Source organism: Maniola jurtina, chromosome 3, assembly GCF_905333055.1.
Source record: "Maniola jurtina chromosome 3, ilManJurt1.1, whole genome shotgun sequence".
Classification (NCBI taxonomy): Eukaryota; Metazoa; Arthropoda; class Insecta; order Lepidoptera; family Nymphalidae; genus Maniola; species Maniola jurtina.
Window position 1 is genome coordinate 3,966,001 of NC_060031.1, and position 15,356 is coordinate 3,981,356.

General features: G+C 34.7%; 3 protein-coding genes across 3 annotated transcripts in view; 1 reads left to right on the forward strand and 2 right to left on the reverse strand.

Moving 5' to 3' along the window:
• Nucleotides 1-778: 778 nt before the first annotated feature.
• Nucleotides 779-1,737, reverse strand: LOC123878948 (histone-lysine N-methyltransferase SETMAR-like). Its single transcript, XM_045926328.1, has 2 exons — nucleotides 1,281-1,737; nucleotides 779-939 (listed from the first exon to the last, which is right to left on the reverse strand). The coding sequence occupies exons 1-2, from the start codon at nucleotides 1,735-1,737 to the stop codon at nucleotides 779-781; spliced, it is 618 nt and encodes a 205-aa protein (XP_045782284.1).
• Nucleotides 1,738-2,107: 370 nt separating this feature from the next.
• On the forward strand, nucleotides 2,108-8,688 carry LOC123880998 (15-hydroxyprostaglandin dehydrogenase [NAD(+)]-like). Its single transcript, XM_045929500.1, has 5 exons — nucleotides 2,108-2,300; nucleotides 5,783-6,019; nucleotides 6,837-7,010; nucleotides 7,263-7,414; nucleotides 8,535-8,688. Exons 1-5 carry the CDS (start codon nucleotides 2,205-2,207, stop codon nucleotides 8,683-8,685), a joined length of 810 nt encoding a protein of 269 aa, XP_045785456.1. The 5' UTR covers nucleotides 2,108-2,204; the 3' UTR covers nucleotides 8,686-8,688.
• Nucleotides 8,689-14,237: 5,549 nt separating this feature from the next.
• LOC123880993 overlaps nucleotides 14,238-15,356 on the reverse strand; it is a 142,369-nt gene continuing 141,250 nt past the window's right edge. The window contains exon 14 of the mRNA XM_045929491.1: nucleotides 14,238-15,212. Within this exon, the coding sequence (XP_045785447.1) occupies nucleotides 15,105-15,212 (108 nt within the window). The 3' untranslated portion in view covers nucleotides 14,238-15,104. The remainder of the gene's footprint in view (nucleotides 15,213-15,356) is intronic.

A 15,356-nucleotide genomic window follows, 5' to 3' on the forward strand; every position in this document is an offset into this window, starting at 1 on the left:
ACATTTGACGATTCAAAAGTACTTGTAAAAGTTTATTTGAAACAAAAAAAATATTTTTTTTTATTCAAAATCAATAAGTAATTTATTTATTGAGACAAGAGCGACACAGTTCAGAGCAAGAAAAGAGAATTCAACTTTTTAGGAATTCAAAATTTTGAACCTGAAGGAAAATTACAAGCAACAAGCAGTTCACACAACAATTTTGAGATGACTAATAATACCTCTCAACTGAGAATAACAAGGCAAACATCGTGGTGCTCTTCTCAGTCAAAATGCCTACACGGCCGGTAAGTAGGTACCTCCTATATATCGAAAAGTTTCAAACTAAAAAACCGAACATAATTACATCTGTGATGCAAAAGATCCCAAAAAATGATTAAATATCATAAAGGCAATAGTCATCTTGCTTGTGAAACAAAAATAACTTTAAAAGTAAGGTTTACATTTGGAAAATTCAACACAATGGAGTATGCGACTGAACCTTGCAGAAAATTAAACGCAAAAGTGTGAGATACGCATGAAAATTTGGTATGAAAGCTAAGAAACGCAGAATAGCAATACAATATCGATAACATAAGTAATCCAAGTTGCTTCAAAAAAGGAGGCTCATGCAAAAAAAGGTCTTGGTATAATTATAGTAGGTATAGCGTGAGGTTATAATAAGATTTTTTGGGGCTTATTTTTATTTTTTATTCCATTCCAAGTTAGCCCTTGACTGCGATATCACCTGATGGTAAGTGATAATGCAGTCTTTGGAAGCGGACTAACATATCGGTTTCTACACGGCATTATACTGAAACTGCCGGGACCTGCCCCAGCGCGACTGCTCCAGGGAGGTTGTCACACTGTCAAACCTGTTTATTCCCATCTGCCACCACATTCCTGCTCTCATTGGGTTTGCCCTGATTCCCAAACCCTGACCCAGATCGATAGTTTTTCCTATTCGGGATGCAAAGATTAGTATTATATAAAAATAATGCGTGATAAAAAGTTTTCTTCTCAGGAGGCAGTGCAAAATGCTTTCGCACAGTTTGACGAATCTAGATCACCAGAGTTCTATCGCTAAGGCATAAATGAGCTTCCTATTAGATGGCAGCAATATATAGATAATAATGGTAATTATTTTGATTAAATAAATATGTTAAATTAAAAAAAAAAAACGAATTTTTATTTTTCAGTACAAATCGGCAATTTCATACTTTAACCCCTATTATAAGAAATAAATTTATTTCTCTGTTGCGGAGTTTGACCTGGGGTCAGCCATTGCATTTTCCGCTTACGATTATCGTAAAGAATCCATTTTTCATCACATGTCACAATTCGATCCAATATTCCTTCATTTCCGTATCGATTCAACAAGGCAACGCAAGTTTCAACACGCGTTTCTTTCTGCAGATCAGTCAAATCATGAGGCACCCATATTTCATATTTTTTTATTTTATTGATTTGACGCAAATGAGTCAATATTGTTGGTAAGGTAACGTTAAACCATGCCGCTAATTCCTGGGTAGTTTGGCTCGGACCGGCTTGCACCATCTCTTTCAAATCATTGTTATTCACCTGTGTGGACGGTCTTCCACGTGGTTCGTTCTTCAAATCGAAGTTTCCATCACGAAAGCGTTTAAACCAAAATCGCACAGTGCGTTCATTAGCAGTCCCCTCTCCAAACGCATCTGCCGCGTTAGTTCCGCGTCGGAACTCGTATTCAAAAATCACACGAATTTTCGAAGTATCCATCTTTATTGTCTAAGCTGAATAAAAAAAACAACTGAAAGTTGATAATCGAATGTTGCACATTTTTTAAAAGAAGAACTACATAGGTACCGTATGAAAAAATTTTCACTCAAAAATCTCAAACCATGAAGGTTCTATGTCAATTCGAATTACCTATTACAATAAAACGGCAATTTCATACTTTAACCCCTATTATAAGAAATAAATTTATTTCTCTTTTACTATTTCAATCTCCTCAATTTCCAAACCTTGAACGAACGGAACCGTACATAATATAATATATTGTAGTACATAGTTCAAATTACTTATTATAATAGCGATAGGAAACAGATGTAGTTACGATTTCGTATCATTAACATAACAACAACAACGTTGAGCGAATAGGTGTCCTGTCTGTTGCAACGCACGTTTATCACATCCTTTCAACATATGAACAGTTGGCGTTGGTGTGTGTTTGTGAACGGACGAATATGTTTGACGTGAAGGACAAAGTGTTTTTGATAACCGGCGCCGCTTCGGGCATAGGCGCTGGTGTGACCCGCGCTTTATTGGATAAAGGAGCCAAGGTATTCTTCTTAGAATATTTATAAAATATTTTTTTGTAGCGTGTTTATTTAGGTACAGAAGATGTTAGAAAAATGGTGTAGGTACCTACATCTGATTATGGGAAAAGTACCAAAGAAGAAATAATAATTAAAAGTGTAATTTATTAATTTTCTAAGTAGTTAAGAAATTCAGTAGATTACTAAGTGCCTCATAATTTTAAACGACTATAATTACTGAAGTACCGATTGATTAATTATTATTATAAACTTAATCTATTCTTCTTTGTCTTCTTAACAGGGCTCTCTCCGTCACTCGCTTCATACAATCGTAGTTCCAATTTCATTTAAATATTAAGCAACCGAAGTCCATGAAATTTTGCAGACATATTCTAGAAACTAATATCTGTGTCTGTGGTGTTTTAGGTTTTTCTAAAAATATGTAGTTTTACAATTACAGGGGCTCAAAGATCTGTGTGTAAATTTTTAAGACCGCGTAACTTTGAAACCGAATATTTTAACAGAAATCTGGAAAACCACAGACATGGATATTAATTTCTAGAATATGTCTGCAAAATTTCATGGACTTTGGTTGCTTAATATTCAAATAAAATCGGAACTACGTTTGTATGAAGCGAGTGACGGAGAGACCCCTCTTAACACTTTTGGCAGAACGGTCGTGATCCTATAGGTAATATTATTAAATGTACCTAAATTATTAATAAAATGCCCCAGTGACTATTATTATTATTATCTGTATTATTATTATAGCTTAAATATCGACAAATAAATGCTACGTACCCGTTATCTACATTATACTATCTATATGTTGTTATGGAAAACAAAATTATCACAAATATTTGTCATTCACCATAAGTTTAAAAGTGTGTTTGTTTGTTCTTCAATCACGTTGCAACAGGGCAACGCATCGACGTGGTTTTTTGCAAGGTTATTGTGAAAGACCTGAACAGTTACAAAGGCTCTTTTTGTCCCGGGGAAATATACGTTTCCTTCGGGATAGCGTGCCATTTTTCAGCCTTTGCCCTTTAATCACGCAGCAACAAATAAACGGATTTACGAGATTTTTCGCATGACTATAGACTTTTTATCTCGAAAAAGAAAATATTCTCACTAAAACCACTGAATAAAAACCCGATCGTAATATTGCCTTCACTGTGCGCGCTTATTTCGCGCCAAAATAGGGGCATTCACATCAGGGCACGTGAGCAAAGCGGCATTAGGGCTTATGGCCGATTCACACCAATGTGTGAACGTGTACGTGCTGCATACGCATGCATAGGCTACTTTTTATCCCGGAAAACCAAAGAGTTCCCACGGGATTTCGAAAAACCTAAATCCACGCGGACGAAGTCGCGGGCGTCAGCTAGTCTAAAATATAGGTTTAGGACGTTCGTTCACTTTTAAAAATGTTAGCCAACCAGTGGTTAACCTCGTCTAAGACTGCACCTAATCGGTGCTTTCATTACTCCGAAACCAGTTAATGATTAAAAACCCGTTAAGGTTTAATAAATTAAGGCATGGAATCCACAGTAAATGATCTAAGTTTAGATTTAAATCACATGGCTAAAAGGCTTATTTATCTCTTGGAGTACCACACAACTGCTTTCTGCGTGCACACGCACCTTTAAAAACTGAATAAAATGATATCAAAAACGAAAATACAAAAAATACATAACGGATTTACATGCGCAACAACAATACCTAGAATAGATATAGATATACTATATATTGGATTGACATGGTAGTTAGGATAAGTAAGCGATGCTATTAGGATCGCATAATGTAATACAATTTTTCATTCAACTTAGTCCACGCAATAGGTTAAAAATAGAATCACCGCCAGGTTTAACAATAAGCCTTATCTTTACATACTTGACTAGCATACTCGAGTCTTGAATTAATATTTAACAAGAACTATGAACTATTAATAAATGACAAGATATCTAGAGTATTATTTACATTTCGTACCAAGACTTCGCAAAGTTATGAAATTATCAAGGTTTAAACAACGTTACGCATGATATTATTGTTCAGAATGAAGATCTTATAAAATTACCTACTAAAGGCCCACCAGAGTGGAAAATACCGATTAATCATAATAATACCTACCTATAAACCTATTTTATAAATGTGAATCTTTGGATGTTTGGATGTTTGTTACTCCTTCACGTCCCAAGGAAAGAACCGATTTTTTTTATTCCGTTTCACATTAACCCATGACTGCTGTCTCGCCTGGCAGTAATCAAGCTAACTTGGAACTTGGAAAGGGGTACGTCAGTTGTTAATAAACCGACACCTTGTCGGTTTTTACACGGCATCGTACCAAAACGCTAAATCACTTGGCGGTACGGCTTGCCGGTAAAGTGGCAGAAAAAAGTTAATACTATAGCGCTCTTTCTGTTACATAATCCCATACAAATGATAAACAAAAATCTTAGTGCCTTTACCCAGGTTCAAAAAATCTATTAAAAATATGCTCCTGAGAAAAGCATATTATACTATCGAAGATTATGTAAATGATAAAAAAGCGTGGATTTGAACTTCGATTCGCTCCAGCAATGCGCAGGACTTCAATTGCTTGTATACATGGCATAATATTGTATATCAAATCATTGAAAAGAGCAACCGCCGAGTTTCTTGCTGGTTCTTCTCGGTAGGAAAGGCATTCCGAACCAGTGGTAGATGCTTTTGACGATTCGAAAGAACTTGTAAAAGTCTAATTGAATAAAAACATTTTGAATTGAATTGAATTGAAGTGGGCGTTAAACAATTTGAGTCACCAACCAATCAATCACCTAATCTGCTTATGGCCAAAAACATGGGAATTTAGAAAAAAAAAACTATTTTTAAAAAAAGTAGAATCAAACTAACTAAAAACTAACTAAGAAATTCGGTACATAACTCACCATTCTTATTTACAAACACTAATTTTTGAAATTTCTCACGTTTTTTTCGTGATAACATCAAAACATTTATGATGTTAGCGGCTTTTTAGTAAAAGGACAGCACCATTGCTATCAATATCATTATTTGATCGACTAACATAGACCCCTTTTTAACCCCCGACCCAAAAAGAGGGGAGTTATAAGTTTGACGTGTGTATCTGTGTGTCTGTGTATCTGTGTATCTGTGTATCTGTGTATCTGTGTATCTGTCTGTGGCATCGTAGCGCCTAAACGAATGAACCGATTTTAATTTACTTTTTTTTGTTTGAAATGTGGCTTGATCGAGAGTGTTCTTAGCTATAATCCAAAAAAATTGGTTCAGCCGTTTAAGAGTTATCAGCTCTTTTCTAGTTTTCTTGTAGAAAAGAAGGTTAGATAACCGTTAGGTTCATAATATTATGCCAATTGACAAATGTCAAGCTGTCTAGATGGACGTTGCCTAGATACATAAATATTTATTTGAAAATGATGTTTTGGAAAACTCAAATACTTTGTCGGGGGTGTTATAAATTTTTAATTTACACTTGTTCATTTTTTCAGAACGTAGCAGTGTTAGATGTCAATAAACAAGCCGGAGAGGCTTTTGCAAAGGAATTAAACGACAAGCATGGAGCTGAGAAAGTTATATTTATTAAATGCGATGTCGCTACTAACGATTTGGATGAAGCTTTTGATGAAACCGTCAAACAATTCGGTTATATCGACTGCGTGATAAACAATGCTGGACTAATGAATGATCACCCTGATATATATGAGCAAGAGATGTTAGTCAATGTGGTAAGTAAAATAAATAAATAAATGGGTAGCGAACAGAACGGTATAAAGTGCAAAAGGGATTACCGCGACACGAAGTGTCTGACAATGCATGACGTGATTTCTAATACTAATCCCAAGAAAATATAGAAAAAATTGTACTCTGACGTAAGATTTTTGACGTGACAACGTCTTATAATTCGATAGAGCCGGCTGCACGCACGAAAAAACATGACTCATGCGGCGTTACCTCGCTCTGAGGCGTTCCATGTAAGGCTTGAAGTGCAAGCGAGAGCGTGGAACAAGCGACAAAGAAGCACAATCGGCCTTTGTTGTCACGTTCAACTATCGTCAGTAAACCAACTTTACAGACAACCAATTTTTTTTTACACCTTTATTACCTGTTGTCTCCCAAAGCCACCATGATTCAAACTTCATAGTCGCTGAACGTTCCTCCCTGTGTTGGGGACAATACGCAGAGAAATTTTCAGCTTTTATTAAACAACGAAGGTCTGGCACGCTCTGGCTCTACCTCTAATTGACATAAATGTCATTGAACAACGAGTTCTGATACTGCAATGATAATATCCACAAACATTAATTAATGTGCATATAAACCATAAAGATGGAAGATCTGTAATATTTATTATACTAATGATAGCCTTCTCCAGGATATAAACTATTTCTGTGTCACTTGTCAAAGCAGATAGATAGACAGACAGACAGACTTTCGTATTTATTATCATGGCATATAAATATTGATTATACTTGTATCAATACATCGTCGTGGGTAATAAAATAAGATTGTTTAATTAGAAATTTTTTTTTACTCAACTTTCAGTCAGGATTAATAAAGGGGTCGATGAAAGCGTACAATTTAATGCGTAAGGACAGGGATGGTAGAGGCGGCACGATTATCAACATTTCCTCAATAGTGGCGCTGATTCAAACCCCTCTTCTGCCCATATACAGCGCCACAAAGAGCGCTGTACTTCAGTTTAGCAACTGTCTAGGGGTAAGTTCACGTAAAGAATAGATCTCGCTGTTAGACAAGGAGACAAAATCCCTTCCAAAAGCTTTCCTTTCAGAAAGACGTAGACATAATGTTGGGTAGCCGCATCTTTATTTTCAATGTGTTTAAAATTGATCTTATGCTCCTTCCAAGAAATATTGACATCCGTCTGTCCGTTTTTGCTATTATCCACTAAGTTTTAACCATCATCGCCTATTTGATGATCAGTAACATTAATGTTAATATTTTTTTAAGATGAAACAGAATTACTCGCGGTCAGATGTTCGCGTGATCGCGATTTGTTTTGGTATAACCGACACAAATCTGATCAGAGGACGGATCGGTTGTATCGACGAAGCTTTGGAAGAGAGAATGATGGTTGCAATCAAGAAATTTCCTGCTCAGTGGTAAGTCTCAATTATCTCTACCCAATGTCTAGTCTTTAAATCCTTTTTTGGGTTCCGTATCGCCAGAGAAATAAGGAACCCTTATAGGATCACTTCTTTGTCTATCCGTTTGTTTGACGTGTCTGTCTCTGATCTGAAGACTGCTCAAGGGAATCAAAATCCATCCCATTGACCTAGAATTATAAAATTTGGCTGGTAGCAATGTTTTATACAAGTAAAGGAAAAAAATCCAATAGTCATGAATTTGTGGTTACATCATTAAAAAATTAAAGTTTAATTTCGTGTACCTAATAAATACGGAACCCTGCGGTGCGAGTTCGACTTGCACTTGGCAGGATTTTTTATATGAATACCAATTCAACGAGCAGTGAATCACTAATCTCTCAATCGCATTTATAATGCTCAGGTTTTTATCAAAACCTGCAACATTATTAACAGGGCTCTCTCCGTCACTCGCTTCATACAATCGTAGTTCCAATTTCATTTGAATATTAAGCAACCAAAGTCCATGAAATTTTGCAAACATATTCTAGAAACGATTTTTCTAAAAATATGTAGTTTTAAAATTACAGGGGCTCAAAGATTTGTATGTAAATTTTTAAGACCGCGTAACTTTGAAATTGAATATTTTAACAGAAATCTGGAAAACCACAAACATAGATATTAGTTTCTAGAATATGTCTGCAAAATTTCATGGACTTTGGTTGCTTAATATTCAAATGAAATTGGAACTACGTTTGTATGAAGCGAGTGACGGAGAGACCCCTCTTAATGCTGGCTCGTCGAGGCTTTTTTATCTTGTGCCATTGTGGGTAATTATTATTAAGTATTTATTTATTAACCACTACTTACCAGTCATTTTAAGTTTGTTAGACTTTATACTTATAAGCACAAGATGAATAAGTAAATTATTATTTTCTTGTTTTTAGGGTTCCATACCTCAAAAGGAAAAACGGAACCCTTATGTAACATGTCATGTCATGTATATAACGGACCACTTTGTTGTCTGTCTGTCTGTCTGTCTGTCAGTCTATCAAGAAACTTATAGGTACTTCCCGTTGACCTAGAATCATGGGTCAATTAACCGCGGGAAAATGATAATTTTTTTTCATCTCTACAGTGTAGACTCAGCTGTTGAAGGCCTCCTGGCTGCGTATGAAAAAGCGGACAGCGGCAGCACCTGGCTGGTCACAACCGATAGACCAGCAGAAGAAATTACAAACAATGTGAAGAAAGCCTTCGAAATATTAGGTCAAGGAGTATACGATTAATTTGTTACAAACTTGGATCTCGCAATATTTATTTTCGTTAATCGAGTGCTAATTGGAGCTAATTTAGCGAAATATATTTTTATAAGAGTGTATGTTGGTAATATATGTAGATACGTCTCGCGTAAAATGCAAACTCAAGCCCAATGCAAATCTCTTTAGCAGGGCTCTCTCCGTCACTTACTCCATACAATCGTAGTTCCAATTTAGGCAACCAAAGTCCATGAAAGTTTGCAGACATATTCTAGAAACTGATATCTGTGCCTGTGGTGTTTTAGAAATTTTAGATTTTTCTAAAAATATGTAAGTAGTTTTAAAATTACAGTGGCTCAAAGATTTGTATGTGAATTTTTAAGACCGCGTAACTTTGAAACCGAATATTTTAACAGAAATCTGGAAAACCACAGGCATAGATATTAGTTTCTAGAATATGTCTGCAAAATTTCATGGACTTTGGTGGCTTAATATTCAAATGAAATTGGAACTAGGTTTGTATGGAGCGAGTGACGGAGAGACCCCTCATAATATTGAAATTTATTTGTTCACTACGCATATTATGTAGTATTCTTAGTGTGTTGGTGTCTCTAACTCCCCATCATTATTACTATCGTTGTTCATCACTGAGAATTCAGTGACTATGTTAGATTCTAGAAGAGACGTCAGCTTTCTTTATATTTTCATCGTCAGTCTGATACCGCCTTTTCTGTTCTCTGATCGCATTCCTGCCATTTTTTTTCCTCTTTAATTTTTCTGGTTTTTCTTCCACCTTCTTTTATTCCAGGTCCCAATAACAAATTAACTATCAGTTTGTCAACTAGATAACAATTGTTGATGGGTAATGTTGTTGATGGGTGGGATTGGTAATGGGTAATGCGCGACTTAGCTTTTCTAGTAGGTAGATATTGCGATAGAAATTCAAATCAATGTTGGATTGTACCTCCAATAAAACCGAATTCCAACCTACTTAAAATTAGTAATATTTATATTTTTGGATAGTTAGAAATACCAAATAATTTATTATGTGGAGTAAAACTTAAATATAATTTTGATTATCTTGTAAGTTACTTAATATATTATTAGATTTATTTAATTATTTACTATACATATTATTGTCTGAAACTAAAGATCATTATGATTGATATTGTTGTACTTTAAATAATTATTTAACTAAGCACGTCTTTTTTTTCTAAGGGTAAGTAAATAAATATTTCGGAGATTTATTTGACTAGTTATTTTTAATCTATATTTTTAACGTCCTTTAGTAACAATTTATTTTTATTATGTTAGATTGACAATAGGAATGCCTGAATGGGCCTAAAGTCCAAAAAAAAAAATGTACAGTTTATAATGTAGTGATGGGTGGGTAATTTTAAATGAGCATCAATTTTAAATAGCCTATAAGTTCACATTAAGTACAGTGACTGTTTGCATTCAAAGTATTAATTCACTAGATCGTACCTACTTAATTGAATTTTCAAAGACAAAGACAACCAAGAATTATACTTTATACCTTATTTTGAAGGGTTTGTTAAAATTATATCTTACTTAATTATGCTTAATTTAAATTATACCTAAGCCAACAATAAGAAGGTCACTTCACTGAGACCATGCTTTTCATAAAGTACTTAATCAAAGGGTAAAAATGAGACACAAAATCATGCAGTAAATAATTTTATTTTAAAAACTTCTTATATCACCGTAACTTTTCTCATTGATTTATTTGAAATTAGTATCTCTGCTTAAACGGCTATTTTCCATCATTATTGTCTTCCAGGATAACACCTGATTCGGATTAGTTCACTTCCATTACAAAAACCTTCGAATTTGTGACAAATGTTGGAACGTAAGGAAAAGAAATCCGGAATTATCGTACGTTATGGAAGACGATATAATCCTAAATCAGCTTTACTAATCTTACATCGTATAACAAATTAAAACTAACCTATTGGTTAAAGATAGTGAACATCGTTGCCGGACTAGATCATCCATCATTCGTTTGTAGAAAATGTAGACTTAACATAGCCATAACATTTTGTAGCTCCAGACTGGGAATCATCAAGGCGTAAGGAGACTTAAAAGAATTTCCCGTGACAAGCGTCTCCAGATGCTCCAGAGATATCTTGGCTTTTTCGTAGTTTGTCTTTTATGTAGCTGCCAGTCTAGTCGCCACTTTTTGGATAAAGTCGGGTGAAGACAGCAGACGTCGCACGATATCAGTGGAATCAGAAGACGCTTATCGCGAGCGATTTGCCCCCAATACACCAATACACGACTTCAGGCCGATTCACACCAAGCTCGTACACGTGACACGTGCATACATAGTGACGCGCGTAAACCGCTAACACACCGGGTTACACATACGTCCACGTTTTACGCAAGCGGCGTGCCATGTTTCATACAGTTCCATACATTACAACGCAATGGTACGCGCTACGTCTACGCTTACGCAGCCTGTGTGAACAAGCTATTAAAGCCAACCAATTAAGGCTGAAACAGACAAAGAAACGCGAAGCGACGGAAATATGCACGTCAAGACTTCACACTAAACGCGCACATACTTGTGTAAGATTTGTGGTATAAAAAAATAAAAAATTACTTGTAAGTACGTGGTTTGTATGAATCCCGTCAAATGCAGCGCATGCGCACAATGTTTCAGGAGCCTTCAATGTGAATGCCTTCATACAGTTCCCCGTATTACAAAAGCTAGGAGCTGCGTTGCGTTGGACATTGACGTTTTGTGTATTTCAGGCTTTATTTTAAAGGCAGATTAGTCCTAGGCCAGATTCAACCAGAGCGTTCGAATTCCCGACGCATAGTCGTATATAAATCTAGATTATTCAAACAATAAAGCACATTACCTACTCACATGCTATAATATAATACTATTATATCCCTATCTCTTGGTGGTTACGTTCTATATTATGCATCGCTGCATACTTATCATTCCCGTACGATCTTTCTCAAATATACTTAACCATTTTTATGTTCGCCATGTTTAACACAATAGACTCTGAAATTATTACTTCGATACGAATTATTTATAAAGAACACTTTATTCCATAAATTACAAACCTACACCCCGTAAAGTTTAACAGTTTCTATAATTTTTAATCGAATTTAGAATCTATGCTGCTGCATTTACACTTGTGACTCGTGAAAATAATTTGATTTGCCATTATATTATTTGTTAGTTAATAAATGTAGCAAATTTTACAATAATTGTATTTATAAAATAATTATAATATAAATAATAGTATATAATAAAAAATAATAATTATTATTATTAGATTTCCTTGCATATGCCACTTTTCCCTCGCGTTACAAACGTAGGGATGTTATCTATATTAAAAATAAATGAATTGTTTTTTTGTGATAATTAAATAGAGGATCTTACTAAATACGTAAAATCTACGTCCTCTGTTAGTTTTTTCATAACCATTTTAAATTCTAGTTAACCGGGGACCCGAGAGCTGGCAGCCACCTTGTGCAAATAATAATTATTTTTGCCATTCAAAGGCTTAAACTCGAAGTGTTTTTAAAGTTTTAGTAATTAATGCTACGCAAATTCAGCCAGGCAATAATTAAAACTTTTAATGACATCAACGTGGGTCGTTTCGTAGTCGAAAATATTTTAATTTTGAGTGTAGTTTAATGAACCTTTTTTTATTTAAATGATAATAATCAGCAGGTAACAAAATACATTGTTATTACGATTATTATGACTTATTATGACCTTTTTCTCTCTCGTCTGGCTTTACAAAGATTAGCCAATGTCAAGTTTGTAGTTATTTGTAACAAGTTAGGGAAACTATACAAGTATGGACCCCGTCTGTGCCGGCGCTCGCCGATACACGCACGGCACCCCCTTAGAGCGCTTTCCAATCAGTTTTAATTTTAACAAAAAAAAAAACACTCCAAAAAGGCAGAGCACGCCCGCCAGAGGCGCCAGTTAACACCAACACAGACGAAGTCCCTTAATAACCCTTGTATGTAAAATCCAGATGTTTAATAATTTGGTAAAAATAATAATAAAAAAGACCACAAGTGCAAATGTAGCTTAGAAGATTAATAATTAACTTCCACTCTAATTCTCATAAAATTATCAATAATATCTTATTTCATTACAACGAGGTGTTCTCAATAGGATCTCGATTCTCTACAATTCTTCTAATAGTTAACTCGACATTATAGAATTCAATAAAATTTCCTTGGGAAACAAACTTTTATATCACTTTAATACATTTCTAAGATATGAATAGTTTTAATTTTATTTACACCATATTAATTTCGTTTTAGGATATTTAATACTTATTATTTTCGTTTAATAATTGATTTTGCGATATTTTATTGGAATGTACTCTAATAAATTAACATTTAGTGGCAAGTTCGTGGCCAGTAACTGTAACTTCGTCAATAGACGATAAATTGTTTAAATGTAAAATAATTTTTGTAAAATCGTAATCGTTGAATAAATAATAATATCTTCAATAATTTTGTTATATTGAATATGAACATTTCGTTTATAAAATGGCAGTTAATATCACGTATACAAATTTAGGTTAACAATAGAACACAGGCAACTTCCGATTATCTTAACGTAATGTGAACAAAATTATTGCCACAACGATAATATCTTTGTAAAGCCTATTATTATTTTTACATTATTCTGTAATTATTATAATTAATGAACTTTCCTTAAGAAACTCTACGTTTAACTATGTACAACATTTTTTAAAATCACAATCGAGTAACTAAACAAATCAAATGTTGTGCCACATGTCGATCGGCCTTAACATTCATTGTGCGTTATTGCATTGAACTGCTTCAAAACACTTTCACACTTTGTACAAACTATCAAGTAATTAGCTGACAGCTATACATTCAAGTTGCAACATGTTATGCGTTTTAAATAAGAATATGCAATGCATATCTATGCATCAATCATTAATTCATCCACAGTGTTCATCTCATTTGGCATTAGGTAATCTTAACAAAAAAAAAGACTTATAAAATTTTAAGTATAACATTACTACTAATAATATAATAAATGCAAAAGTGTGTTTGTTTGTTAGTTTGTCCTCCAATCAGACCGTAACCGAGCAACATGATTTTTTGCATGGATTGGATATATTTAAAGACCTAGAGAACAACTTTCATCCCGAGAAATCAAGAGCTCCCACGGGATTTTTAGTAACTAAACCCACGCCCACAAAGTCGCGGACATCATTTTTATGCAGCAATTTTATAACCATTATTGTGTACAAAATATGCAAGTTTCCATACAATCAATACAAATGATATACAACCCATAGGCACAGTTCACAGTAGGAACTTCCAAAACGTGGAGGCTTTGACGTTACTGGCGGGCGTCAATTGTTAGTATTTACATTTGACGCAGGTAGCCCTATTTAAATTAGCCCTATTTTTCTTTGATTTTACGTGACAATAGCCTAATATTTGTTAAAATATCAGAAACAAACCGAGAGCTTCCTCACTCTAGTTCACTCAATGAGTTTCAGAACAACATTACAACCCGCTAAACCTTATGAATGTAATATGATGGCACTTTACCTTTTTTTAGGCATTGCCGAGCGAGTGGAGTGAAACTTATATTTTTACACGAATAGAAAACAAATTCAGCATTGAAACCACAACGACCGATCAACAGCAATTGGTCCAAAATGTACAAATGTAATTGAAATCCAACATATTAATCTAATCCCTTGGAGCGAATACTTTTAAAATTTTCATTATGTACTATGAACTGGTTAAAGCTGGACTTAGGTTATTTCAGCAAGTTGGTTTTAATTCACAATTGCAGAATAATAATATGAAGAAGATCGCCTGTAAGTAAATAGGTACCTACGTGTTTACCAAAGTCCAAAAATAATTACCTATTAGATATTATGTTGTCTATAGATCTAGGACTAGGTGAATGGCTGGATGGAAATGAGATCAATGATTAAGGTGAAAATGTACAGGCTCTGTAAAAGGTATTACTTACTGAATTAGTCCAAAAATACAAAACAATGAAAGGAAAGATTTAATATTTATAAGATTCGCAATGAAGAAATTCATATCATAGCCACAGTTATCGCTGAAATTTTCACTAATTTATTATTCAATAAAAAGATCATACAGCAATCCTTGTCTGATTAAAGCTTTGGTAAAACAAGTTTGGTGTAATAACCCAAGCCAGCCGGCAATTCTTCTATCATTTCTTCTAACCACATAACATCGCAATTTCAAACGACCACGAATCGTTTTTCATTCATTCGTTAACCATGGACCATTTTGTCCGCCTATCTACCATTCAAAAACGCTGACACATAGCGATTTTTAATAAAGTACAGACCCTGTGCGGGAAGTCAAACGGTGGTAACCCTGTCGACTTCCACGTATCGCACAGAGTCCTCGCTTGGTCAGCAAATCACTTCTTTCTCGTCGAAAATGGCCGTGTCCGATGACAGGCTCTTGAGCCGCTGCTGAAGTGCTGAGCGGCGTCTGCGGCATGAACGCGCTACCGCTATCTGTAATGTAAAAAGCGAAGGAACATTTAGGACTTGAACATCGTGTATTTTAAAAGTACAGGCAAGTTTTTTCATAGACCAGTTAGGAATTTGCCTACATCTTATTCTTGAAATATCGTTTCGGGTGATACCGTTTTTACCCCC

Bases quoted from the DNA above. Each gene is read 5' to 3' on its own strand.
- LOC123880998 (XM_045929500.1), top strand. From the start codon at position 2,205: ATGTTTGACGTGAAGGACAAAGTGTTTTTGATAACCGGCGCCGCTTCG. The intron at 6,020-6,836 runs GTAAGTAAAATA...CTCAACTTTCAG, and splicing joins AAGAGATGTTAGTCAATGTG to TCAGGATTAATAAAGGGGTC. The intron at 7,011-7,262 runs GTAAGTTCACGT...TATTTTTTTAAG, and splicing joins AGTTTAGCAACTGTCTAGGG to ATGAAACAGAATTACTCGCG.
- LOC123878948 (XM_045926328.1), bottom strand. From the start codon at position 1,737: ATGGATACTTCGAAAATTCGTGTGATTTTTGAATACGAGTTCCGACGC. The intron at 940-1,280 runs GTAAGCGGAAAA...CATCCCGAATAG, and splicing joins ATGGATTCTTTACGATAATC to GAAAAACTATCGATCTGGGT.